The sequence below is a fragment of the Lynx canadensis genome, chromosome E1 (genome assembly GCF_007474595.2).
Source record: "Lynx canadensis isolate LIC74 chromosome E1, mLynCan4.pri.v2, whole genome shotgun sequence".
Taxonomy (NCBI): Eukaryota; Metazoa; Chordata; class Mammalia; order Carnivora; family Felidae; genus Lynx; species Lynx canadensis.
In genome coordinates, this window is record NC_044316.2 from 41,306,166 (window position 1) to 41,332,820 (window position 26,655).

Genomic DNA, 26,655 nt, shown 5'->3' on the forward strand with positions numbered 1-26,655 from the left:
AAACAATCGTCCGTTAAGCAAAAAAAGCCAAGTGCAGAACATTTTCTATGGAATCTCTCCGTACACACACATGTGCCTGGGATTTTCCTAGCAGGATATACTTCTTAAGAGTGGCTTCCTCGGAGAGGAGGGATTAAAAGTTTGGGGGTAGGAGACTTACTTTTTGTGATAAGCCTTTTGTATTGCTTGAATTTATACTATGTATATATAGCATTAGCTTTTCAATGAAAAGGTTTTTAAACTTATATTTTAAGAAACACTTTTCCAGTCTCCTAGATTAGTGTTTGGCCCTAAAATCCTATGTAAAGATATAAAGATTACATTTGTCCAAAGAGACTGGACAAATAACGAGTTAGTCTAGGTTGCGTCTGCTACGGGGAACGAGAGATGAAAAAGGTTTTTTTCTGTCATGGAGAAAAGGCACCCAACTCTTGAGGTTTTTATTCGGAGAAAAAGAAAAAAAGCCAATGTTTATCATAAGGGAGATAAAAGCTAATGGTGGAGTCCAAGGCGTCTGAGGGCGGGGCCAGGTTTGGGGACTGCCCATTTGCAGGACCCCCCCAAACGCTAAAAATGCCACCCAGTCATCTTCACGTGAGGCCATCTTGAGACTGTCACCCCCAGTCTCCTACTGTCTTGGGAACATAGATCTACCTCCCTCATTTGGGATGGGCCACTCTAGTCAAGAATATTCCAGTCAATTATCCCTCACAACAGCTGCAATTTTTAGAAATTAAATAAATAAAAAGATTATTCCTATCACAGGAAATTTCTGGTACAGGGAAGATGTTTAATAAATATCTACTGCATAGGGCACCTGGGTGGCTCAGTCAGTTGAGTGTCCAACTCTTTTTTTATGTTTATTTATTTTTGAGAGAGACAGTAAGAGCGCAAGCAGGGGGGGGGGGGCGGGGGCAGAGAGACAGGGAGACGCAGAATCCGAAGCAGGCTCCAGGCTCTGAGCTGTCAGCACAGAGCCCCACGCAGGGCTCAAACCCACGAACCGTGAGATCGTGACCTGAGCCAAAGTCAGACGCTTAACTGACTGAGCCACCAGGTGCCCTGGAGTGTCCAACTCTTGATTTCAGCTCAGGTCATGATCTCGAGGCGATTTGGGCTCTTTGCTGACAGTGCAGAACCTGCTTGGGATTCTTTCTCTCCCTCTCTCTCTCTGCCCCTCCACCCTGCTCGTTCTCTCTCTCTCTCTCTCTCTCTCTCTCAAAATAAATAAACATTTAAAAATAACGAAATAGGGGCGCCTGGGTGGCGCAGTCGGTTAAGCGTCCGACTTCAGCCAGGTCACGATCTTGCGGTCCGTGAGTTCGAGCCCCGCGTCAGGCTCTGGGCTGATGGCTCAGAGCCTGGAGCCTGTTTCCGATTCTGTGTCTCCCTCTCTCTCTGCCCCTCCCCCGTTCATGCTCTGTCTCTCTCTGTCCCAAAAATAAATAAACGTTGAAAAAAAAAATTAAAAAAAATAATAGTAACGAAATAAATACCTACTGCATAAATACAATCATCATGGAAATGAGAACTAGTTCAGGAGGGCTAATTTTTAGATGATGCTTATTTTGAAAAGTTACAAAAAGCAAACAGAAGAGCAGGGAAGAAAATCAGCTGTGGTAAGAAGGACAAAAAGACCATTTCTATGTAATGTAAGACATTTATTTTGGTTACAGTTAGTGTTTTAACACTGATTTGTGATACAACAGACGTTAAGCTTACTTTCCTTTAAAACCAATTTAATACCTTCCCCTTTTCTGCCCAGAAAATTCACGCTTTCACAATCAAATCACCCTAACAGCTGGCAGGAGGTAAGTTAAGCTTCCGACGGATCTGCTCTCTCAACCGGAGAGGGTTTCTATTTCCAATCAGGATAAAACCTTGACTTGGAAAGACCAACTCTGTTGGCTCTTCGGTGATTCCTGACACCGGTTTTACGACAGAAAATTTCCTGCGAGGAAAGTTCATATCTTCGTATTATAAGATCAGTGCTTATTTTAATTAAAACATTAGCATCTTAACATTAACTTGTGACACAAAAGGCACCAACTTTCCTTTTCAAACCATCCATCACCATGGGTGGAACACAGTGCCACCTGCTGGTCATGTTATTACATACCCTATAATTTCCAGGTGGTGGTAAATTCCAGGTGGGGGTTCTCAGAGAACCCTACAGTGTCAGGGCCAAAGGGACCTTAGAGGTCTTCTAGATGGGCCCCCTTGTTTGACAGATGGGTGGTTTCTGCTCTCCAGATAACTCAGAGTGGCAGGGAAACAGACCAGCCTGTGGAAAGTGTACTGCTTTAGATTTGAGAAGAAAGCCATTTGGTGCTCTAATTCGACCTATGTGAGGGTCTGCTAGTCAAAGAAGGGATCAGGTCAGGGGAGGGGGTAAGGGCACCCTGAGTTCCTATTCCACCATTTCCCAGGGGTAGAGAGCTGTCCAGAAACAGCTTCCACTCACAGCTGGGCATATGCTGGCTCTTACACAAATAAGAGTTTTATTTTACTCAAAAATTAGGAGCTAAATCTCATGAAGTAAATACGGGGTTTCTGGGACTAAAGACTACCAAGAAATCCCAAATTATCAGCATAAAAGTAGCCCCAGAGTAAAGGCAGTAATTTTCTCAATGGCCTTTTCTCCCTCATGCCCCCACAAAAAGGCCTTCGAGAGGTCTGGTTAACTGGCCTAAGTAGCTGTGGCCGTCCTGTGGCGTGACCACTGCCTAAGTGTGGGGGGGGGGACCCCTGGCCCCCCAGCCCCAGAGCCTCTTCTGGAAGCAGAGCAGAAAGCTCCAACTTAGGGGTGCTACATGTTTCCTGGAGGAAGAGCCACACATTCTAACCGAATCGGGGACCCACATTTTACTTCCGTTTCCTGGAGCAGGGATGGGTTTGTACCAACTCCCTCCCGCCCGCGTGCAGACCCCCTGGGCAGTACAGCTTGAACCACCGTACTCCATCCAGAGCACCGACTGGCTCTTGTGCACACAGGCTGGGTCAAGGGCATGTTCAGGGCACCTGGGCACTCCCAGGGAGCTCCTGTCTTGGGGGAGGAGGGTAGCATGAGACAAAGAATTCAGCTTCAGGGAGCAGCAAACGTCAAAGTCTGGCCTTGGCTCTGCCTTAAGAGGCCGGGACAGCCTGGGGGCCATGCCCTCCCTCAGTGTGAACCCCAGCTCCTTTTTCTTAAAAAAGGTAACCATACATGAAGAAGCTCTACCAACTTGATCGGGTTACTGAAAGGATCAAGTTAGATTAAGTGGGACAGTGCTCTGGAAACCGTGAGGTGAGGTACACAGGTTAGAGAGGATGGCCGTTTCACTTAGGTGGGTCTACGTGGGCAGTCCGGTATCTGGAAAAGACGACAGACCCTAATTTGTCCAGGGTGACTGTGGTCACAGAGAAAAGGGACCATGCAGCAACAGAGGTCACGACACCCATGAGGCCCTGCGGCACCCTGCTTCTCCTTGTCTGGCCGGACGTTCCGGACGTTCCCGGTCAACTCTTGAAAAAGGCGCATTCCCCGCCTCGACAGGTCAATGCTGCCAGAATTCAAATTTAAAACGGAATTTTTAACTATTCAACAAAAGTCCTGGATCTTTCCCTTCAGGCCTTCTGGGAGCTTGATACACCCACCAGAACAACACCCTGCACACGTCTGGTGCTCAAAAAAAAAAAAAAAAAAAGTTTAATTCCACCAACTTTTATAGACCTCTACGTGCTAGGACCTGGGGGTGTGGCTGAGGGCCACCTCTCTGCTGGCAGGGAACCTGGAGAGACAGGAACACCTCGCTTTCCACGGTGACGGTCATGGAAAGTCCTAACAAGACCGTGTCTGAAACAAAACTCCTATATTCTGACAAGCGTGTGCACGCGTGTGCTGGTGCGTTCCGACATCATCCTTACAAAGTCCTAAAAAAGGCTGTTCCTGTTTGTGGTTTGCTCTACCAGCAGTGAAGGCTCCATTTGGACGCACCGCCGTGTTTCATTTCTGCCTGGCTGAGTCATTTTTGCTCCCGGGGCCCCAGGCTCGCTCCTGGCATCACAGAGCCGTTAAGAACTACCTACAAGCGGGCACGGTGAGGAGCCACTCGTCCATCCTCTGCCTGTGTTTCTGAGACACACACCCCCCGACACACCCACACACCCACACTGTAATTGGCCAACTTCCTCCCGTCCTTGGAATAGCAACCGAGACAAGAAAGCAGTTAGCACGAGAGGCTGGCGCTGGCCAACACGGTCATTCAGGACAAACCCTTTGTAATTCTTCAAATGGTGGGGTTTTTAAATAGGCTGGAACTTCAACACTCTGTTTTCTAAAAAAATAAAAAAAAAAAAATAAAAACAAAAATAAAAATAAAAATAAAAATAAAATAAAACCATGCCCAAGGCATCACGCTTCTAACAGACCAAGCGACCTGAGAGCAGTCCAAGGGGAACATTCCAAAGCAGGGGATTCTGAACGCAAGCCTTCCAACGATTCGCATCTTAAAAACTATTGACTTAGGGGAGTCCTCCAGGGGGAATCTGTTTGCCCCTCGAGGGCCTCTTCGTTTAGGTATCTTTAATCCTAAGGAAATAATTACAATGCAGTCTCTTCATGGGAATTTCCACCCGCTAACAACTGATGGCTTCTCCAGGCCAGTTCAGACCTCACGATGGGCCTCTGCCTCTGAGCAAGGTGCGGACAGCTAGGAGGAGCAGGGGGAGACAGGCATGGTGGAGGGAGAGGAGCCTGCGTTTGCATAGTTCCCTTACAGGGCTCGAGGTGCGGGGGTCCCCGCTCAGGAGAGGCCCCAGGGGTGGATGGTAGGGAGCAGGGGGGAGGGAAGCAGGGGGCAACGGAGGTCAGGAGGGACCCCTGTGGGCATCTCGAGCCTTACACTTGCACGGACCTCCTGCCTTCGGTCATCCGGGAGAAGGACACATGCCACACGCCTTCCCCCTCTGCGCCCCCACCTCAGGGAGGGGACATCATAAACTGCAGGCACAGGACACACACCAGGGAGCAAGAACGCCCTCCTTAGCAAGCTTCTTTATATGCTCCCCAGGGGGAAAGTGGCCCAGGGCTGTGTTGGGACAGACTTGTGGGCGAGTGCCTGGTGATGCTAGGAGCAGGGTGCACTGTGTTTCCTAAACATGGTGGCTTGGGACACCTCAACCGGGGGCTCCCCTGTCTGCCTCTAGAGAAGAGGCGGCGGGAGTGCCCTAGAGTTTCAATTTCCCCTCCTTGACCAGTCTGTCATTGAGCTGGCAGAGCTGAGCCAGGAAACCATCGTTGGGGCCGATCTCACGGTTCTGCCTCACGATGCTCAGGGCAGACTTGACATCCATCTTCTGGCGCATCATGAGGTACGCGATGACTAGGGTTGGGGAGCGGCTGTAACCTTCCCGGCAGTGGACAAGCACCCGGCCTGTAAGAAACAGGGACACGTGAGCTGGAGCTGGGGCCATCCAATCACAGAAGACCCTGGTCAAAACTCTCCTGGGGGCACCTGGGTGGCTCAGTGGGTTAAAGGGTCTGACTCTGGATTTCGGCTCGGGTTATGATCTCAAGATTCTTTTTTTTTTTTTTTAACGTCTATTTAATTTTGAGAGAGAGAGAGAAAGAGAGACAGAGTGTGAGTGGAGGAGGGGCAGAGAGGGAGACAGAATCCGAATCGGGACGTGGGGCCCGAACTCATGAAGCATGAGAGTATGACCTGAGCCAAAGTCAGACGCTTAACCGACTGAGCCACCCAGGCGCCCCCGATCTCACGATTCTCGAGATTGAGCCCCACATCAGGCCCTGTGTGGACAGCACGGAGCCTGCTTGGGATTCTCGCCCTCCCCCTCTCTCTGCCCCCTCCCCTGCTTGTGCTCTCTCTGAAAATAAATAAATAAACATTTTAAAAAGTGAAAAACAAAACCAAAAAAAAAAAAAAAAAACAAAAAAACCCTTCCAGGGAAATGCAAACGAAAAGTAGAGTAAGAAGCCATTGTGTACCCACCAGAATGACTCAGTGAAAAAGACGGAAAACACAAGGCGTCAGTCAGGCTGTAGAGCAGCAGGACTTCTATCTGTGGCTGCGGAGGGGGCTGTGCGTTAGCACAGCACGCCAGCAAACTGTGGGGCAGTATGTGCTCAGCCTGGACACACGCGGCCCCGATGGCCGGGTGGGAACGTGCGCACACGTCCACCAAAAGACACCAGAACATTCACAAGGCAGCGCCCGTCACCATAATCCCCGCTGGCAACTCCCAAAGGCCCACCAACGGTAGAAGAGATAAAGTACCAAGAACGAACACCAGAAACAACACACATGAAACACACACAGGGCATCTGGGACCCCATGGAGCAGGAGAGCGGGCAAACTGCTCTGTGCTATCAGAAGTCTGGATGGTAGTGATGGGGCGACTGGGAGGGAACACGTGGCGGGCTTTCTAGGGTGCTGGCGGTGTCCTGTTTTCGGATCCGGGGGCTGATACGTGGGTGTGCGCGGCGCACTGAGCCACACGCCTGTGATACGGGCGCTTCTCCACATGAAACTGCTATTTCAATCAAGAGCAGAACATGGAAACAACCCAAATGCCCGTCAACAGGTGAATGGACAAACTGGTACATCCACATGTTGGAAGACTACTCGGCATTAACAAGGAGCGAATTGTTGATACTTGCAGCAACAGGGATGGAATACCCAACAATTACGCTGAGTGAAAAAGGCCAGGCCAAAAGAGCATACATGTAATTCCATTTATACAGAAGTCTACGAAACGTATACTCAAGTCTGGTGACAAAAAGCAGACCAGTGGTTGGAAGGTGGAGAGGGGCAGAGCGGAGAGGTCACGAGGGCATATGAGGAAACTCCAGGCAGCGGGGGAGGGGATGGATGTGCTCACGATCTTGTTTGTGGTGATGGTTTCACAAGTGCATCCGTATGTCAAAACTTCAAATTGTAGGTTTTAAATATGTGTGATTTACCGAATGTCAATTATACCTCGACAGAATGGTTTAAAAGATAAAAGAAACATGCATGTCAACTACAAACACAAAGACAAAAATATCAAAACACACCCAGGGCACTTGGGTGGCTCAGGGGGTTGAGCATCTAACTCTTGATTTTTGGCTCTGGTCATGATTTCACGGTTTGGTTTGTGAGTTCGAGCCCCACGTCCATCCGGCTCTGTACTGACAGTACAGAGCCTGCTTGGGATTCTCTCTCTCTCTCCCTCTCTCTCTCTGCCCCTCCCCAGCTCGTGCATGCATGTGCACGCGCTCTCCCTCTCTCAACATAAATAAACCTAAAAATAATAATAATAATAAACCACACCAACAAAAAACACCCTCTCATGGCCCTTCAAATGGCCCACGAGGCCCTACTAAAGCTGGCCCCCCACGTCCAACGCCATCTCCCCCTATCCCGTTATTAACGTGATTAACGTCATTAACGCTACGACCTATCTAACCCCACGACGCCTCAATTTCCTCATCTGGGTTAAGAGCACCCATTGCATGATGTTGTTAGGGGACTGAAGGAAATGACATATAAAGCCCTTAGGCTAGAGGGGTGCCTGGGTGGCTTGGCCGGTTAGGTGTCCGACTTTGGCTCAGGTCATGACCTCGCGACTCGTGGGTTCGAGTCCCACACCGGGCTCTGTGCTGACAGCTCAGAGCCTGGAGCCTGCTTCAGATCCTGGCTCTCCCTCTCTCCCGCTCACACTCTGTCTCTGTTTCTCAAAAATGAATAAACATTAAAAAAAAAAATTAGGGGCGCCTGGGTGGCGCAGTCGGTTAAACGTCCGACTTCAGCCAGGTCACGATCTCGCGGTCCGTGAGTTCGAGCCCCGCGTCAGACTCTGGGCTGATGGCTCAGAGCCTGGAGCCTGCTTCCGATTCTGTGTCTCCCTCTCTCTCTGCCCCTCCCCCGTTCATGCTCTGTCTCTCTCTGTCCCAAAAATAAATAAACGTTGAAAAAAAAAAAATTAAAAAAAAAAAAAATTATTTTAAGCCCTTAGGCTAGAACCTGGCACCTGTAAACACTCAATAAATAACCATCATCTGGCATCAGGAGTCCTCTCGTGGCACCTAGTATCTTCCACTATGGCAGCCCAGCTCTATGTCACTGTTGGTCTTGCACAGATCTACCCCTCCTCTGCCAGACTGTGAGTTCCTTGAGGGCAAGGCCTGTGGGGTAGTGGTTTCTGGATGCCCAACCATCCCTAGTATACATTGGTGTTCGATGAGTATTTGCTGACTAGCCAAGTAAATGATTAGCCACCAATACATGTAGACTGCCATTACTTTGAAGGAAAGCGGCTGGTCCAGAGTCAAACACAGTCTCTTCTGTTCCCATCACCCCACCCCCAAAACATGACTCTATTTCCCCAGTGCCTCCCAAGCAGGAAGGGGGAGGCCTCCACTTTCCTGCCCATTCACTCTCCGGCCAGTGTACCCGAAGTCCGGAGAGCGGGGGGACTCCCATCCATGCCCTGACCCTGGCAAGGGGACCATCTGCACAGAGGCTTCCTCACCACCTGGAACAGACTCAGAAGCCCAAGACGCACAGAACCAATGGGGAAGGGGAGGGCTCGACTCCCATCCTTCCAGGCCCCACCCAGACGCCATCCTCCTCCGTAAAGCCTCCTTTGATCTTCCTGGCTGGAAACGACGGCTTCCTCCTCTGAGCACTCCTGGCTGTTCCCACTTCTCCAAAGTGATGGACACCTGGTTCCCCTGAGCCCTGCACACTGTTGGAGGCCAGTGCATTTCTGTTGACTCACTCGGCCAATCAACCCCAGAAGCATTTACACTTGGCATTAGAGTCCTTGGAATTCGTTTTTGTCACTCACTCGGTAATTATTTGCAGCGTTGTCTGCTATGTGCCCGATACTACATCAGGGGCTGGGGAGACAGACAGGGGGACCCAGCGGACCCAGCCTGAGGGCAGGCTTCATGGAAGAGAGAACACTGTGCCCAGCGCTAAAATGCAAGGTGGAGTTTGCCAGAGGACAGGGTAGGGAGAGGCAGAGAGAAATTTCCAGACTCAGCCCACGTGGGCTCCTGCTAAGGCAGGAGGTCACAAGAAGTCAAGCTATGTTCCTAGTTGTATGGAAAGAGGAAACAAAGTCAGAAAGCTCTAAGCTCCCCGAGTGGATGACCAATCCATATACAAGATGAGCAAAACGCACCCCCTTACCTGTGCCCCTTGTTGCCATCTACACAAGAACTCAGTACAGCCGAAGCCAGGGTTGGGGGACACAGGAGACCACGAAGGGCCTGACAGTGAAGTCTGCAGATTCCCTGCGTGATAACACTTCCCTCCTGAGCCCCAGATACGCCATAATCAGCATCTGGTACAAACTGGTCATTGGAAATCGTTCCGGGGCGGAGGCCAGGCACAAGAAGCATTATGTAGTAGAGACAGCCTAGAATCAGGGGGACGAGGCTGACTGTGCCTTAATGGGGGGGGGGGGCACTTCCCCTGAGAAGGTTGTGGGGAGGGGAGGAAGAGGCTGGGGGAAGCAGCTTGAAGGTAAAGGCAGCTGCTGAGAGAAGTAAGCTAAAAGCAGAAAGGGCAAGAGGCCCAGCCTGCTCAGCTGACGTCTGCCTTCTGCCTTCTAGGATTTCCCCCAGGGACACCTTCCCTGACTGCCAGTTCCTCACCAGTTCTGCTTCAGTCTAAGGTTTGGGAGCATTTAGAAAGTAGCTGGAAGACGTGGCCCATGGGCCACAGCTTGCTGAGCACCAGCCTAAGCCAGTCACGACTGCCCCCATTCCTCTGGCCAGGCATTCACGTAAGCCAAGTCCAGCCAGCGAGATGTGAGGGGAACCCTACCGAGGAGTTTCTGAGGACCATTCTACTTGCTCTTAAAAAAGAGGAAGGGAAGGGAAGGGGAGGGGAGGGGAGGGGAGGGGAGGGGAGGGGAGGGGAGGGAAGGGAAGGGAAGGGAAGAGAAAAGAAAACACATGAGAAAGAGATGGCCGCCTCGTCTTTCGCTGCACTTTGTCCTGCTGGGATGTGGTGACTGGGTCTGCCACTGCCATGGTGGGACCACTAGGGGACTGTCCAGCACAGAGGGCGGCAGGAGAGAGAGAGGAGAAACACCTTGTCCTGATGCTACCACTGAGCTGCTGAATCAACCGGCCCCAGAGCTCCTTCACCTCAGGACTTCTTACCACGGAAGATAAACCGTTATTACTGAAGCTATTTGAATTGGGGGCATGTGGGGAGTGGCTGGAAATGAACTCTCAGCCAAAGTCAACTCAAACACAAGGACCCCAGGGCTGCCACCCGGTGAAAGGTTTGTACATCTTGTGTAATGTAGCGCCACTCGATAGGTTCCAAGAGGAAGCCCACTGCGGGCCTCTTTTCCAGAAAAAAATCCAGTCAAAGTTGCCTTGCACTGTTTCCTGGGAGGCAGGTGCCTTACCGTTCTTTTGAGCCAAGGCCTGGTCAATGAAGTCTGCAGCCCTTTCAAAGTAGGCGCTGAGGTTGAACTCCTGCGTGTCATTGGCTTTGATGCCCAGGTAGGTGATGCCGGAGTCCTTGTAGAAGTTGGCGTTGGTGTTGACGTGCATGAAGGACCTGCCCTCAGCAGCATTCAGAACATGGGTGATGCCTAGTTTCTGCAGCTTGGGGATGTCTTGAGCCACCGACCTGGACAGAAGAGAGCAGCAGGGAATGATTAACTGACCCAGTGGCAGCCCCGGGGGGAGGAAGACAGAGAAGATTCTAAGTCTCTTGGCAAAGCAAGGAACCCTCCACGCTCGGCCCCTGCCAGCTTCTCCCCATCTTATGACCCACCTTCCCCACGCCAGCCATATCTAATTACCGGCAGCTTCCCCAAATAGACTGGGTGGTTTCATACCCGTGTTGTTCCCGCTCTGGAATGCCGTCCTCTAGCTTCTCCATGGACACACACCCTCTCATTTTTCACCACCCTCTGCAGTATGTCCCGGTCACCCCTCCATTCCATCTGGCATCGTGTTCCCTATGCTGAGGCGGTGGTAGAGCCCAGTGGCTAAAAATGGGCTCCAGAGCCGGACTGCCTGGGCTGAGTCCAACTCTGAGACTCACCAGCCAGGTTAACCTTGAGCAAGTCCCTTGACTTTTTTGTGACTCCAGCTTCCCCGTCTGTAAAATGGGGATGGTAACGGCAGCTACCCCCGGGGGGGGGGGGGGTTGTCATTGAGTGTTAAATGTGCTATTGTGTAGACAGAGCCTGACACTGAGGACAGTGCTATTCTAATGCCTGATGGTGCTTATTTGTTTTGACGGGCAGGCTGTGAGCTCCTGGAGGGAATGACCACGTCTGCTTCGGTCTGCATGCCTATCACCTGCTATAGCACCTGGCACATAGTAGGTGCCGAATAACTATGCAGTGAATCAGTGAAAAAGAAGGAAATCGGCACCACCTAGGCAGCCCCCCTCCTTGGATTATAAAGCACGGCAGCCCCGCCAGTCCCCCAGAGGGACCCTTTCCGCCACAGACCACCAACCACGGTTCTGAAGCTCTCTCGGGTGAGGAAGCACTTGGGGACCAAGTGGCGCCAACAGAACCCTGGGGGTTACAAAACATTTGATCTGAATAGTCAAAGGGCTCCTTTATTTCATCTCACAACAACATCCCAATTCAGACAGCAGTGTATACTTTACAGAAATGCCTTCTCCTACAGGATCCTGTTTGCCTATCACAGCAGCCTGTAAGGAAGCAAGGACTCGGCTTAGACTCGGGCCCAACAGGACAGCGGAAGGATGTGCTTGCGCTCACATGGGCTGCTTGGAGGCAGAGCCGGGAGGAGACCTGACGCCAGCTCTGTTCTGTCTTCCCCTCACTCTGCCTGTCATGTCCACATCAACTGCAAATCCTGAGTTCTAGAAAACAAGGTTCATACAGGATCCTCTCTGCCCTGTGAACCCTGATTTGGTTAAGGGGCTCCCACCATGCGGGAGCACCCCCCCCCCCACACACACACACCCGTGGCCAAGTCGAAGCCAGATTCACTAACTGGGCAGGGGATGTGTTTTCTACAGTGGCCGTCAGCACTTGCCAGTCTGGCTACCACCAGACATCCACAACCTAGGTTTTCACTTGGTAAGTGGTGGCAGCCGAATGTGCCAAACTGCCCAAGACAGCGGGTCCCAAGGGTACCAAGGCCACTTGCTGCTTGCGTTGACTGGGCAGGGGGCTGGCTTTCCTCAGAACTCTGCAATTACTGAGCCCTCTGGCTGAGGCTCTGGGACTGTTTTAGCTTGTCCCTGCTCACCATACTGCACACGGTTGTATTGTAAGGCAGTGGTTGATGAAAACAAACAACTCTGAAGGTGAACTCCCATTCACCTCCCTTCTCTATTACTTGACATTCAACAAATTTACCATTATCATCCCTATGAATGCGCATTATACAGTGCCTGACACACAGTAAGTGCTCAATATGCTGAATGAATAAATGCAATGGAGGAGACGGTCCCCCATGAAGGTGGGACCTGCCTTATGGACCCCTTTTAGCCCCGCGATGATCCCCGTTTTTGTGGCACTCCTTAGGGTAAGCAGCAATCCTGTAGTACAGGACAGGGGGTACAGACATGAACAAGACTTTGACCCTGTCCTCACAATCCCTCAACCACTCTGGGCCACCATTTCCCCCTGGGTAAAAGGAGAGAAGAGAGTTAGTTCTGGGTTTCCAACACGCAGACCCTGGCCCACAGAGCTCAGGGCGTTGGTTAATCAAACCCTATGTGCAAGGCAGGAAAAGGAGCGAGGAAACCCCGGCCCCGCTCTCCGGATCCCACATTCCTTGATCAGGCCTGCCCAGCCGGGAAACTTCCACGCCCGATTTGTGACGTCAGCCCGTTGCCATGGCAGCGAAGGCAGACATTCCGCGGTGACCTCACTGCAGAGCCAGGCAGCTGTCACATGACGCGCGGGCTGGAGACCGGCCGGGTGACTGAGGGCCACCTGTTAAGTGATCACGGTAGCCCGACCCCGCCCAAAGCCGAGCCCCTAGCGGGTAACGGCTGCGGGCCGCACGCCGGGCTGGCCGAGCGCCCCGGGCTCCGTGCCCCCCGCGAGGGGGAGGACCTCGTGGGGCCGGGGCGGGGTCTAGCCCCTCCGCCCCCACGCACGGGGGCGGGCGGCGACTCCAGCCCCCTCTGTGTTCCCGGACGGCGACCACGCCCCGCACCCCCCCCTCCCCGCGCCCGCGACGCCCCCACCCCGGCTTTCGGGTGGGCGGGGCGCCCCAGCGGCGACTCACGCGTTGCCCACGTAGATCCTGGGGGTGACCTCGTTGCAGGGCTGGCTCGGCAGGCTGTAGCAGCCGCTGCCGTCCGAGAGCAGGTCGTTGAGATCCTGCACCGAGAGCTCGAACGGGCCCGACATGGCGGCGGCCGGGCCCAGCACGCCGGGGCAGCAGCCTGCGAGGGGAGAGCCGCCGGGTCAGCTGGGCGGGGGCTCGCGAGCCGGGACCCGCCCCGTCCCGCCCCGGAGGCGGGCCCGCCGGGCGCGGGAAAAGGCGGAGCGCAGGCGGCCGACGCGCCCCGCTCCCCGCGAGGAGGCGCGCCGCTGGGGTCGCGCGGACGCTCCGAGGCCCCTAGGCACGTGCCCCGGCGGAAATGGCGCTGCCCGTGTTGGGGGGGGAGGGGTCTTCGGCCCACCCGCGGCCTTTTCTGTACCATTACCCACTGGGAAGTGCAGTGGCTTCATTGGACTAAACTCGGGACGCAATAAATGTTCCTATTGACCAGGCTCCGGTTGACACCACAGGTGTCGCTTAGTTTTGCAGGATTACCGGGGCACCAGGGCTTGTGACCTCTGACTGCCTGCTGCGGGACCAGCAGCCCAGACCTCGCCCGGGGAGCTGGTCCGAAAGGCAGAATCTGCGCCCCAGCCCAGACTTGCCGAATAAGAATGTGCCTTTTACAGCACACACTCCCTTCCCCCACCGCGATTCCTACAAAGGTTAGAGTTTGAGCAGCACAACTCTGAGGCACGTTTCTTCCAACAGTTCTGGAGACCCAGCATCGTGCCCAAAAGCTTGGGTCCTGCGCAGCCAGACTTGGCATTCTGACGCTGGTCTCTCTGAACCTGTTTGCTATTTAAAAAAAAAAAAAAAAAAAAAAAAAAAAAAAAAAAAAAAAAAGATACTATTGATGTGGGAAACAAAGACAAAAGAAAAAGTTAAATTTCCCTGCTACTCACAGCCCATTGATCAGTCCTTGAAACAGGCAGAGTGACCTTCCTCTGGGAGCTCAGCTGTCTCCACGTTGATACTTTGCTAAGGGCAAAAGGGAATCTTAGCTTAACGTTACCCCACCCCACCCCCCTCCTGCCAGGATCTTGTGAGTCTACTTTAAACATATAGAAATTCCTTTGGAAACTTCCTTTACCTCTACCCCCCAAGATGTATGTTAGCAATCATCCTCCAAGCATATGGCCCCAGGATATACATCTGAAAGGGCTCCTGACTTTTTACGAACAGTAATAAATGACTTTTTCGTAACAATAGCTAGCCTCCTCAGGGTCCTGGAAATCTTGTTTCCAAAATTCCTTATAGACTTTCTCTGTCCCTAACCCCCTCCCGACTTGAAAGTATATATTCAACTTTCCACAACCCCAGTGCTCTTTCTCCCCACTGGTCCTGCCCTCATGCTTTAAGAAAACCACCAACGGGGTGCCTGGGTGGCTCAGTCGGTTGAGCATCCAACTTCGGCTCAGGTCATGATCTCGAGGTTTGTGGGTTCAAGCCTCGTGTCGGGCTCTGTGCTGACAGCTCAGAGCTTGGAGCCTGTTTTGGATTCTGTGTCTCCTCCTCTCTCTGCCCCTCCCTCATGTGTGCTCTGTCTCTGTCTCTCAAAAATAAATCAATGTAAAAAAAGAAAACCACTGTTTTGCCCCAAAGATGTCTCAAGAATTCTTTCTTGATCGTTTGCTCCAAACCCCAACATTTCCACATCATTTGTGCCTCGTTCCTAGGGTTGTTTGAAAGATTAAATGTGACGCTCAAGGAAAGCGCCCAACACTGTGCAATGAGCACTCAGTAGGTGTTCTCCTTCTACTTTAGCCAAAGTAATGAGCACCCACTAGGTGCTACTACACCTGTGCTACTGTGGAGGTCAATCAGGCTCCTTTGCAGCCGGTCCAAGAGCAGCTGCCAGCCCAGGGTTGGCTGCTCCTCATTTGCTGAGATCCCACTAAGAGCGGACGACGGTCTCTGTTCTCCCCCACTGCCGATGGCAGATTACCCACACCCACCCTTACCCCTCCCGAAACCAGATGTCCTGGGAGTTCAGGAAACCTCATCCTGAGTCCAGCCCTGCCACTAACTCGGTTCTTGAGCAGCAAAGCAGGCTGTGACTCTGGACTTCAGTTTCCTCATCTGCAAAAGGAAGAAATTGGATGAGATTATCCTTCAGGCCATCTTTCACCTTCCCCCCAAAGCTGGTGGTCTCACGGCTCCAGGGGATCCATCACGGTGGAGACTAGTTAGCTTAGAGCCCAAGGTGTATAACCAAGGCTGGACTCCTCCACCCCAGCCCCCACCCGGAGCCTTCCCACCCCTCCCAGCGCAGCACGCCTTTTCCCGTAGTGCTGGCAACATCTGCCTGCGAGGCAGGTGGGAGAGCGAGCTTCTGAGTCTCGCCCCTCATCTTGACTTGGACCTAGATTAGCTTTCAAGCAGAAGCCCAGGGGTGGCCAGGCATGCTCCGCCACTCCTCTTCCTTCCCCAAGACCCGTCCCTGATGTCATAACTGGGTAACTATGACAACATGTCACGGGGACCGCTAAGGACCTCACAGAGGAGCCTGGGTGCCTCATTTCTGAAGTGAGACTAGGAAGAGAAGATGAACAATTGCCTGGATTATCTCGCCTACCCTGTAATCGTCTCTAATCACAGGCAGAGCACGACCTTCAGGAAGAAACTGGACTTTGGCCACTACATATTTCACAAGAATAGGATACAAATAGGTATGTGGGCCATTGGGGCAGGACACTGTGATTAGGGGTTCTGGAAGGGTCCACCTTAGAGAGATTGACGGTAAACCAGACCAGGACAGGGCTTTGCAGTGACGTGGCCTTATCTGCTGGGTTGGGTCAAGAGAACAGCGTCAGTGACAAAATTTATCTTCCACCCGGAGTCCAGTGGACGGAAATGCTCATTTAAACTCATTAAAGCCAAAGAAAACTAGAGAGGCTCCCAACAGGCTAGTCCTATTGTGGAGATTGAGGGGGCCTTTTTTTTTTTTTTTTAATGTTTATTTATTTTTGAGACCGAGAGAGAGCATGAGCAGGGGAGGAGCAGAGAGAGAGGGAGACACAGAATCCGAAGCGGGCTCCAGACTCTGAGCTGTCAGCACACAGCCTGATGTGGGGCTTGAACTCCCGAACCGTGAGATCAGGACCTGAGCTGAAGTCAGACACTTAACCAACTGAGCCACCCAGGCACCCCGGGAGAGGCTCTTTCACTCGGTGCAAAGAACATTGATCTCTCCGTTTTACTTGTTCCCGCCCTCACGTTCTTTCACGTCTGCTAAAAAAACTCATCAAAGATGTCAGCTTGGGACAGTTAAACTTCCCGAACTAGAGTAATGTCGGAATTCAAAATCGTAATGTGTATTAGTCGGACGGTCATTTAGAATGAGTGGGTTTTCCGAGGTGGCTGAGGGGACTCCTGTGTCGTAACGTGGCTCTCTTTTATCCTTCTCTAGTGAAGCCTACTGTCGATACCAAACCTCCGGTGGCACACACGCATCACATTTTAAAACTGAGCAAACTACAGGTATTTGTTCTTGCCATTTGCAGATGTACTTGACTGATCTTTATCTATGTCCTGAAGGGGTCCAGCTTCCCAGAGCCTCATAAATACCCACCTAACCCAGAGATTTGTTACTCCTCCCCTCCCCTTGCACACCAGCCATTTCCTGTGCTCTGCTCCCCGTCTCCATGGTGGCCCCCAATTTGCCCCTCCCCCGCCATCCCAGAGGACGGTGATCCTGAGCCGTTGGGTGTTGGACGATGTCACCATGCTGGGGTGTGGTTTCTTACCAGGGTGAACAAAAGCGAATCGACAAAATCGAATATGAAAACAAGCAACTGTGTCAGAAAATCGCAAACGCCCATCGCGGCCCTGCCAGGGTGGATTGTTGGAACGAATATTTTTCCAAGAGGTAGTGTTCTTTCTCCCCTTTTCATTTTTGGAAAGTCAGAATTGACTTGCCCCTCATTGAACTTTAGTGCGAGTTTCCCTTGAGCGGGAGGACTCGAAGGAAGGTATCTTGACGGGTAAGCCAGAGAGACCAGATTAAGGAGAATAAAAACTACTCAAAAGGGGGACCTTCCTCTAGCGTTAAAGACTCCTAACTTTTATGGCATCTAAGAGACTTTTTGGAGTCCTATTCAGAGTTTGTCACGGGAAAATACCGCATAGTTTTGTCAAATGGTGACCAGAGGTGGGACTCTGAAGCACGGCGTTCTTAAGGATCGGTTCCTCAAATATTTCCTGAGCAACTACTATGTGCTAAGTGCTATGAATAGAGATGATATATATATATATATATATATAAATGATGAAATATATATATATATAAATGATGAAATATATATATATATATATATATTTCCTTGTATATCTGAAATAGTTGAAAGCTGAAAAGAAGCAAAGTAGAACTTGTCCCTGGCCCTTTGTGATGTATCCATAGGCAAGCCCCTTCCCCCATGACATAAACCAGACATTCTCAGTCCTGGTTTCACATAACCATTCCTGGGGTGCTGCTACCAAATGCCAATGTCCAAGCTGCACCCCAGACCAAAAAAGTAGAATCTTCTAGCGGACATCAGGGTTGAAAAACCACTGATACACACCTACCAATGCTGTGCACGTTCGCCAGAGTGTAGTCGATTTCAACAGGTGTATGGGGCCTCAGGGATCAGCAGGACAGTGTGTTCCCTGCGCTTAGGCAGCCTGGGTTTATGACATCACGACTTCATCCGAGAGGGGTATTTTATTCTTCAACCATCTCAGGATTTTGTGTTTTTCAGCTTGAACAGAGAAACAAGAAACCGGGAGCTAGTGAGAATCACCGTGGAAAACCAGGGCATTCTGAAGAGGCTTGGCGATCGAAAACCGCACTGTGACCGCAGGTCATCCGAGATAGATTGGCAGGCACGTGGATACTCCGCCCTGTTCCCTCGCACACACGGAGTTCGTCTGTGTTCAGAGTAGAGTCGGTCTCAGAAGAGACCCCTGAGTGGCTGAGGGAGCGATCATGAGAAATGCAACAATCGGTAAAAGGGAAGCTACCCAGAGCAAACAAAGCTAACGACAGGAGCAAGCCACCCTCCTTGGTAGCAAAGCTGCTATGCGTCAGTTTCAGAAAAAAATACCTCGCAGCCTCCTCCTTCAGGCTTTAATTCATTGAGGAAAGCCAAACGTACAAGCAGAGAGGAGGAAGGGTATAGCATTCAGTGTGCGGTTGATTTCCTTCATTTAGGAATGACCCTTCAAGAGGGAAAAAAAGAAAAAAGGCATCTGCGGTGTTTTTAAAAACCCCCCACTCCCTGGCTTTGGTCTGTAAGCCTTTTCTAAGCCAGCCTTAGGAGTTAGACTTTCAAGTTAAAAAAATTTTTTTAAAACGTTTATTTATTATTGAGAGACAGAGAGAGAGCAGGAGCATGGGACGGGCAGAGAGAGGAGGAGACACGGAATCGGAAGCAGGCCCCAGACTCCGAGCTGTCAGCACAGAGCCCGACGCGGGGCTCGAAATCACAAATCCTGAGATCATGACCTGAGCGGAAGTCGGACGCTTAACCCACCGAGCCACCCAGGCGCCCCTAGACCTTCCACTTTAGCACCAGCCCCCTGGCACTGACATAATTCTCTCTGATTTTTTTCTTTCAAGAATTCAAGGCGCTATATCAGAAATACAACAAAATATCTTCTCTCCCGAGATGAATAGGTATGTCTTCCCATGGCTGCTTCTTACTGTGAAATAACAGTGATCACAGTTGATATCAAAGCACTAAGAACTGTGTAGATGAAGAACAAGGGGCCCAGTTAAAGGGATGGATTTTGCTCTTCTGTTAGTATAAGGGAACTTAGGGCTGTGTCTTCTCTCCCTATGAGTAGGAAATGACTGGCTTTTGTCATCAGCTTTTGAGTCTTCATGTGAGTCTTAAGGGGAAGTGATTTGTTCCAATAAAACATAAACAGGAGGTCTCGTGGCTTTACTGTTGTGCCAAAAGTTGAATTATATGTCTCTGTCACTGTTCAAAAGTACCGTTGTGTTGGCATTTTGTATTATTTAACTTTATTAGTAATGGCCAAGTTTGGGAATTTTTTTTTTTTTTATCCCTGGGGAGAAGGATAAATGGACACGCAGGCTTTCCAAGGAATAGGTCTGTGTAATTAATGTGTCTCTATTTCTCTCCCTCTCTTTTCCCCTGAATACAAGGTTACTCACAGTGGAAAAGATACAAGAGAAAGCCCTAGGATTTCTTAGCTGCTTAGACTCTCAAAACACTCCTAAGTGGCTGAATGCTCAATCCTAGGATGCTACAATAAAGCTTGGAACATAAAATGAGTAAGTTACATTTAAGGTACCTGAAGGCTTTAAGTCCCATCCCAAAACGGAGACAGAGTGGGGCAGGCAGAAGGAAGGATACAACCATTTTTATTTGGGGCTATGAAAAGAAGTGTCTATGAGAGAGAAAGCAAGAGAAGCATACACCATCACCACCATCGTAGAGGGGAGGAAGGCGGGGTAAGATGACCCAGCCACAAACACAGCTCTGTCAAAATGGAAAACAGAAGCACGTGATAAGATTAAGGTCCTGACAACACAGAGAACAAATGCCATTTCTCTGTGAATACACAGAATTGGAAAAGAATGCTTCATTGAAGTTTCCGTGTACTCTGTTCATTTATAAGGGGGCGGCCACAGTGAAAATGTCAAACGTATCTCAAAACATATGGCAAGACAACATTCCCTGACTGCTGTGACTGGTCATGCTGGGGTTGAGCCTGACTTTATTTAAACTTTTTATTTTGAAAGAGAGTAGATCTTAAGTGTTGTCATCACAAATAAATAAACTGTTTGTTTTAAAATAGATTCACAGATGGGGCGCCTGGGTGGCTCAGTCGGTTAAGCGGCCGACTTCTCAGGTCACGATCTCGCGGTCCGTGAGTTCGAGCCCCGCGTCGGGCTCTGGGCTGATGGCTCAGAGCCTGGAGCCTGCTTCGGATTCTGTGTCTCCCTCTCTCTCTGACCCTCCCCCGTTCATGCTCTGTCTCTCTCTGTCTCAAAAATAAATAAACATTAAAAAAAATAAAAAATAAAATAAAATAAATAAACAATAAAATAAAAAGGAACTACATCAGGGTACCTGGGTGGCTCAGTCGGTTGGGCGTCTGACCTTGGCCCAGGTCATGATCCCGCACTTTGTGGGTTCAAGCCCTGCGTCGGGCTCTGTGCTTCAGCTCAAAGCCTGGAGCCTGCTTCGGATTCTGTGTCTCCCTCTCTCTCCCCTCCCCTGCTCGCCCTCTCTCTGTCTCCCAAAAACATTTTTTAAAGAAACTACAAAACTATTTCCAGAGTGGCTGTACCATTTACCTTTCCACCAGCAATGGATGAGTGCTGCAGTTTCTCTATGTCCTCATCAGCGTTGGATATTATTCTTCATTTTAGCCATTCTGATATGTGTGCAGTCACATCTCATGTGGTCTTCTCATCTGCGTTTCTGTAGTGATTAGTGACGTTGAACGTCTTTCACATGTTTGTCATCTGTATATCCTCTTGCATAAAATGCCTGTGAATATCTTTTGCCCATTTTCTAACTGGGCCGTTCATTTTTTTAATATTGCATTTTGAGAGTTCTTTATATATTCTAGACCAAATCCTTCGTTGGATCTGTGATCTGCAAAATATTTTCTCCCAGTCTGTCATTTGTCTTTTTGTCCTCTTAACAGGGTCTCTCATAGAGCAAAGCATTTTATTTTAATTTTTTTATTGTTTATTATTTATTTTTGAGAGAGAGACAGAGAGAGAGAGAGAGAGAGAGAGAGAATGAGCAGGGGAGGGGCAGAGAGACAAGGAGACACAGAATCTGAAGCAGGCTCCAGGCTCTGAGCTGTCAGCACAGAGCCCGATGAGGGGCTTGAACCCACGAACCCCGAGATCATGACCCGAGCTGAAGACGGACGCTTAACTGACTGAGCCACCCAGGTGCCCCAAGAGCAAAGTATTTTAATGTTGATGGCATCCAATTTATCAATGATGCAAGTGTTCTGTGTTTTGACTATATCGATGTCAATATCCTGGTTGTGATATTGTGCCGTAGTAATGTGCTATCCCTGGGGAAAATGGGTAAAGGGCAGACAGCATCTCTCTGTTATTTCTCACACCCACGTAAAATCTACAATTATCTCAAAATAAAAAGTTTAAAGAATAAATCCATATACCCAAATATAAATTAACTGGGTCCAGTTTATCTGTTTGAGGAATTACCTCAATCTAGATTCTTCTAAACATCCAGGTTAGAAACCCGGGGTCATCCTTTACTTTGTACCTCTTTCTCCCTCCCCTGACTACATATTTTATTATTTTTTTAATGTTTATTTTATTTTTGAGACAGAGAGCGTGAGCATGAGTGGGTGAGGGGCAGAGAGAGAGAGAGAGAGAGACACACACACAGAATCCGAAGCAGGCTCCAGGCTCTGAGCCGTCAGCACAGAGCCTGATGCGAGGCTTGAACCCACGAACTGTGAGATCATGACCTGAGCCAAAGTCAGAGGTTCAACGGACTGAGCCACCAGGCGCCCCTAACTAGGTATTTTATTTTTTTTTTTTTATAAATTTTTTTTCAACGTTTTTTATTTATTTTTGGGACAGAGAGAGACAGAGCATGAACGGGGGAGGGGCAGAGAGAGAGGGAGACACAGAATCGGAAACAGGCTCCAGGCTCCGAGCCATCAGCCCAGAGCCTGACGCGGGGCTCGAACCCACGGACCGCGAGATCGTGACCTGGCTGAAGTCGGACGCTTAACCGACTGCGCCACCCAGGCGCCCTATAACTAGGTATTTTAAATCGAGCACTCCTATCGCTTTGTCATTGTGTGTGCTGTTAGTTTCCCTTCATCTGAGAATGTCACTTCCCTTTCATTCCTTAAGGATAATTTCATCACATATAGAATTCAAGATTGACAGTTCTCTGCTTTCAGCACTTTATAAATGTTGTGTGACTTCTTTCTGCCTCCATAGTTTCCTTTATAGGCAATACTAAAATAGAACTTGAATTGGTATTCCTTCCTGGTTGTTTCCCCCTGTTTTTCATACTTTAGCTAAGTGTTCAGCTTTCAGAAGATTAATTATGATCTGTCTAGTGGATTTCTTTGGTCTCAACCTACTTGGAGTATATCAGCTTCTTGAACCCACAGGTTTCTAACTTTCACCAACTTTGGGGAGTTTTCAGCCATTATTTCTTTGAATACCTTTCAGCCCCACATTTCTCCTCTCCTAGGATTCTGATGACACAAATGTTAGCTCTTTTGTTATTGTCCCATGGGTCCCTTATCCTTTTTCTTTGTTGTTGGGATTGAGTAAATTTCATTGATCTGTCCTTAAATACCCTGATCTGATCTTTTGTCATTTCCATGCTACTACTGAGTTCATCCAAGTTTTAACTTTCATAGTAATTTTTTTTCTTTTTTTTTTTTCAACGTTTATTTATTTTTGGGACAGAGAGAGACAGAGCATGAATGGGGGAGGGGCAGAGAGAGAGGGAGACACAGAATCGGAAACAGGCTCCAGGCTCTGAGCCATCAGCCCAGAGCCTGACGCGGGGCTCGAACTCCCGGACCGCGAGATCGTGACCTGGCTGAAGTCGGACGCTTAACCGACTGCGCCACCCAGACGCCCCTGGATTCAGTTTTTACTTGCAGCTCAAGGCATAGCCATAGAGAAGGATACTGCAGAAGCCTAGGAAAGAGAAAATTCTAAAAAGGAAATAATTTGGAGCAATATGGAGATAGAGAAGAGACCTTCAAATTTGGGGAACCATTGGTGACTTTGGTGAGGATATTGAGCCTGGGCCATGAGAGTAAAAACCTGATTGCTAAAGGTTACTTACCCTTATACATAGTTGGCACTAATAGATACTTGAAGACTCACAAAATTGAGATGTGAGGAAGATGAGGAGGTGGGCAGGGAGAATGGACTTTAAAACAGGCGTTTTATTTATTTATTTTTTTCAACGTTTATTTATTTTTGGGACAGAGAGAGACAGAGCATGAACGGGGGAGGGGCAGAGAGAGAGGGAGACACAGAATCGGAAACAGGCTCCAGGCTCTGAGCCATCAGCCCAGAGCCCGACGCGGGGCTCGAACTCACGGACCGCGAGATCGTGACCTGGCTGAAGTCGGACGCTTAACCGACTGCACCACCCAGGCGCCCCAGTAATTTCTCATTTCTATCATTTCCATGTGGTTCTTTCTCATAGCTTCTATTTCTTTGCTAAGATTTTCCAATTCAAGAGAATTTGCAGTTGATTGTTGCAGCATTTTTATTATAACTGCTTTAAAATCCTTGTCAGATAAATTCTAACATCTGAATCATATCAGTATTGGTATCAGTTGATTGCCTTTTATTTACATTGTTGTTCTCCTGGTTTGGGGTATGATGAGTGATTTTCTATTGTATCCTGGACATTTAGGTCATTACGTTAGAGATCTTTTAATTCTATTTACATCTTCTATTTTAGCAGGTGGGAGTCCTGTTTAGATGTAGTATATTGGTTCTTTTATGGGTTTTACTTCCAATGACCGTTGTTTCCTTCTTTTCTTTTTCTTTTCTTTCTTTTCCTTTTTTCTTCCTTCCTTCCTTTCCTTTCCTTCCTTTCTTTCCTTTTTTTCTTTTCCTTCCTTCCTTCCTTCCTATTTTTCTGACTTTTCTTTCCAGTTTTGTTTTATTAACACGAATAGGACATGTACATGAGCTGTCTATTCATTTTCTTCTCTGAGCAGCCTCGCATTGGGGTTGGTGACTCCGATGGCCAGCTGGGCTCCTCTTTCCACAAGGACTTTGTGGTTCTTGGAGGAGATGCTGTAAACGATCTCTGCACAGTAAGGTTTGCTGCTCTTCAGCGGTACTTCCAGCTCCTTGGCATTGTAGACTAGGAACTTCCAGAAGCCACTGGAAAGCAGCATGGACTTTGTTTTCTTGTCACTCCCATAACCAATGTTGGGCATCAAGATCTGGCCCTTGAATCTTCTGTGCACCCTATTGTCAGCACCTCTGGGTTTCCACCATTTGCACTTAACTTTGACATATCAGTCTGACTGGTGCCAGATGAACTTCTGGGTCCTCTTTTTCACGATCTTGGGCTTCCCCAGGGGTCCGAGGGCAGCCAGGATGCCGAGTAAGAGCTGGCTGCCACCTCCACAGGCAGCGCCGAGGAAGAGACGGCAGTTCGGTTTGGTTTTTGAGCCCTTGCAATACTATTCTGGTCTGCGTTGTTTTTTTGGTGCAGCTGGGGTTCCTGCTCAATCCCTGCCGGTGTCTTCTGTGGTGTCAGAAGGTGCTTCCCTGGGTCGCATGGTGTTGCTGGGCCTTCTGCAGAGGGACAGGCAGGGAGACACAGGGCTTTGCAGCTGCTGTGAACAATTCGGGCCACCTGCTGGCACGCTGGTCTGAAACTAGGGCTGGGGTTCCCCGTAAGTCTCTACTGGGCTCCCCCTTTCTTGTCCTTTGGCTGAGAAAGCAAGCTTTCCACCTTTCTTTTCTTCCTCCTCTTTCTGTTGGTGGCTCTGGGTTGCAGGCCCCTTCAGAGCTTAGTCCAGGGTATATGGGAAAGGAAAAGAAAACCCAGGGAGATTCACCACTTTGTTGTTCCTCGACTCTCAAGGGCCCAAGCCAGCCCACCATCTTCTTTCTAGCTTTCAAGGTTTCTAGCTATCATGGTTTTTAAGCTTTCAAGGTTTTTAGTCGTACTTAGAGAAGAGAAGGAAAAACTGATTCTGCACCATCTGGTTCTAAAACCACAAGCCTGCCTTTTAAAGGAAGCAGTGGTTGGAGACTGTATTCAAAGGGCAGGACAAAATAAAATAAAGAAAGAAATCGACCCACATCAACTCCCCCAGTTGGTTCCTTGGTTCTGAACTGTATGACTCAAAATTGGGCCTTGTGCTTGGTCTGGTCTGTTGTCATTAAATAAGTCATCAAGGGCTATCATTTTGGTATGCATGATTCCGGGGACTGGTGGCACAAATGGTGTGACGCTGGGTAAGTGGATGTAAAACTGTGATGGGCTACGTGTCTTTATGTGCGTATTCAAGCACACAATGGTTTTCAAAGCACAATTGGCTAAGGTTTATCATAGCTGAGCACTGCCTGAAGGACGGATGGTTGTAACTTTCTTAAACCCCTCTCCTGCAGAGAGTGGAGGGGGTGGCAGGCATGGTTACAAATTACTGGATCAGGGATGGCAAACAGGATTAACTCATTTGCTAATTCTGCTGAATTGATGCCGGATACTTTGTCCTGAAAGATCCAAAAGCAGGGCTTAGATTTAGGGTCATGTTCCATGAGTTCGGTGTGCCGTGGATATAGGAATGGGCAGTGGCAGCACATATGCCTCACCCGTTTAACATCCCCGATCTAGAAAAGTCCTCCAGAGCTCACATTCTTCCCATAGACACAGGCAGGGCTTACCTGAGTTTGAAGGCCCAAGGGTGGAAAAAAAAAAAAAAAGCGATCTATCTTGAAGAGTATGTAATAAAGAGATTTCTTGGCGTGGGGGCCCAGAGCGATGGGCTTTTGCAAAGATTTTGCCCAGTGGTTCAGCACATAAATAGTTCTAGTTGGAATGAGACTTGGCCTGATATTTACACAAGTCCTACCAACATCTATTTGTAAACAAGTGCATGTTTTGTCTTGTTTTGTTTTTTAGCAAGACTTTTCTGCTTTTTACCAAGAGTAGAAACACTTTCCAAATGACCTCTGACTCTGGGGCCCTACCTGTTCTACTCACAGACTCAGTAGCAGACAAACAGCTATAGACACAGCTCATCTCAGGGGCCAGGAGGTGATTCGGATGGGAAATAAAGCAGGAATCACATTTCCACGCCTTGCTTCATCATATACAGGAAGAGAATTATTACCATTTTATCTGACAGTTGTGTAAAAATACTAAGAAGCCAAAAACGCCTGTTGTGTAAATGAAATACAGAAAAAAGAAAAAAGAAAAGAAAGGAAAAAAGAAAAAGAAAAGAAGGCTTTAGGTGCTCAACCACTGTTCATATACTGGAGGAAAAACCACCAGAGGGGACTTGGCTAAGAGTTGGTTATTGTCTCTCAAGGGTCCTTTTGACCTCTGCGTTTTCTGCCTCGGTGCTGACTTTAGATCCTGGCTCTCCTGTGTAACGACACAACTTTGTACGTGTCATTCACACGTCAAGGGCCAGCTGCCTCCCTGCCCTGCTGCCTTGTGGAAGAGGTCAAGACTCATTTCACTTGTGAGGAATCTAGCGCCTGGTCAGTGCAAAGAAGTCTGCGTCCTTTTGCTTTTTTAGAATGTGATCCTGGCAGGTGGACCTACCAGGTTAGTGAGCTACAAAGTTGCAAAGGTGTCTTTGTAGGAGAAGGCAAAAATGGAAATTTCGACATGGGCAGCAAATCTCAC

The 26,655-nt window shown here is 49.3% G+C and overlaps 2 protein-coding genes and 1 pseudogene across 3 annotated transcripts; 1 reads left to right on the forward strand and 2 right to left on the reverse strand.

Annotated features, from left to right (window-relative positions):
* Window positions 1–1,640: 1,640 nt before the first annotated feature.
* On the reverse strand, window positions 1,641–13,422 carry DUSP3 (dual specificity phosphatase 3). Its single transcript, XM_030296196.2, has 3 exons — window positions 13,241–13,422; window positions 10,414–10,640; window positions 1,641–5,417 (listed from the first exon to the last, which is right to left on the reverse strand). Exons 1-3 carry the CDS (start codon window positions 13,363–13,365, stop codon window positions 5,212–5,214), a joined length of 558 nt encoding a protein of 185 aa, XP_030152056.1. The 5' UTR covers window positions 13,366–13,422; the 3' UTR covers window positions 1,641–5,211.
* Window positions 13,423–15,827: 2,405 nt separating this feature from the next.
* On the forward strand, window positions 15,828–19,530 carry CFAP97D1 (CFAP97 domain containing 1). 2 transcript variants are annotated; one of them, XM_030294708.1, is made up of 5 exons: window positions 15,828–15,951; window positions 16,692–16,762; window positions 17,032–17,150; window positions 18,882–18,938; window positions 19,434–19,530. In XM_030294708.1, exons 1-5 carry the CDS (start codon window positions 15,828–15,830, stop codon window positions 19,528–19,530), a joined length of 468 nt encoding a protein of 155 aa, XP_030150568.1. The 2 variants fall into 2 exon arrangements, with proteins under 2 accessions (XP_030150568.1, XP_030150567.1); XM_030294707.1 differs by lacking the exon at window positions 19,434–19,530 and adding an exon at window positions 18,022–18,145.
* A 4,444-nt stretch (window positions 19,531–23,974) lies between these two features.
* LOC115500312 lies at window positions 23,975–25,624 on the reverse strand (annotated as a pseudogene).
* Between the last annotated feature and the right edge of the window lie 1,031 nt (window positions 25,625–26,655).

Coding starts and splice junctions, on each gene's coding strand:
- DUSP3 (XM_030296196.2), bottom strand. CDS start 13,365: ATGTCGGGCCCGTTCGAGCTCTCGGTGCAGGATCTCAACGACCTGCTC. Junction 10,641..13,240: donor AGGATCTACGTGGGCAACGC/GTGAGTCGCCGC, acceptor TCTTCTGTCCAG/GTCGGTGGCTCAAGACATCC. Junction 5,418..10,413: donor GGCCTTGGCTCAAAAGAACG/GTAAGGCACCTG, acceptor TGTTTCTTACAG/GCCGGGTGCTTGTCCACTGC.
- CFAP97D1 (XM_030294707.1), top strand. CDS start 15,828: ATGAACAATTGCCTGGATTATCTCGCCTACCCTGTAATCGTCTCTAAT. Junction 16,763..17,031: donor TAAAACTGAGCAAACTACAG/GTATTTGTTCTT, acceptor GTTTCTTACCAG/GGTGAACAAAAGCGAATCGA. Junction 18,146..18,881: donor CATCCGAGATAGATTGGCAG/GCACGTGGATAC, acceptor TTTTCTTTCAAG/AATTCAAGGCGCTATATCAG.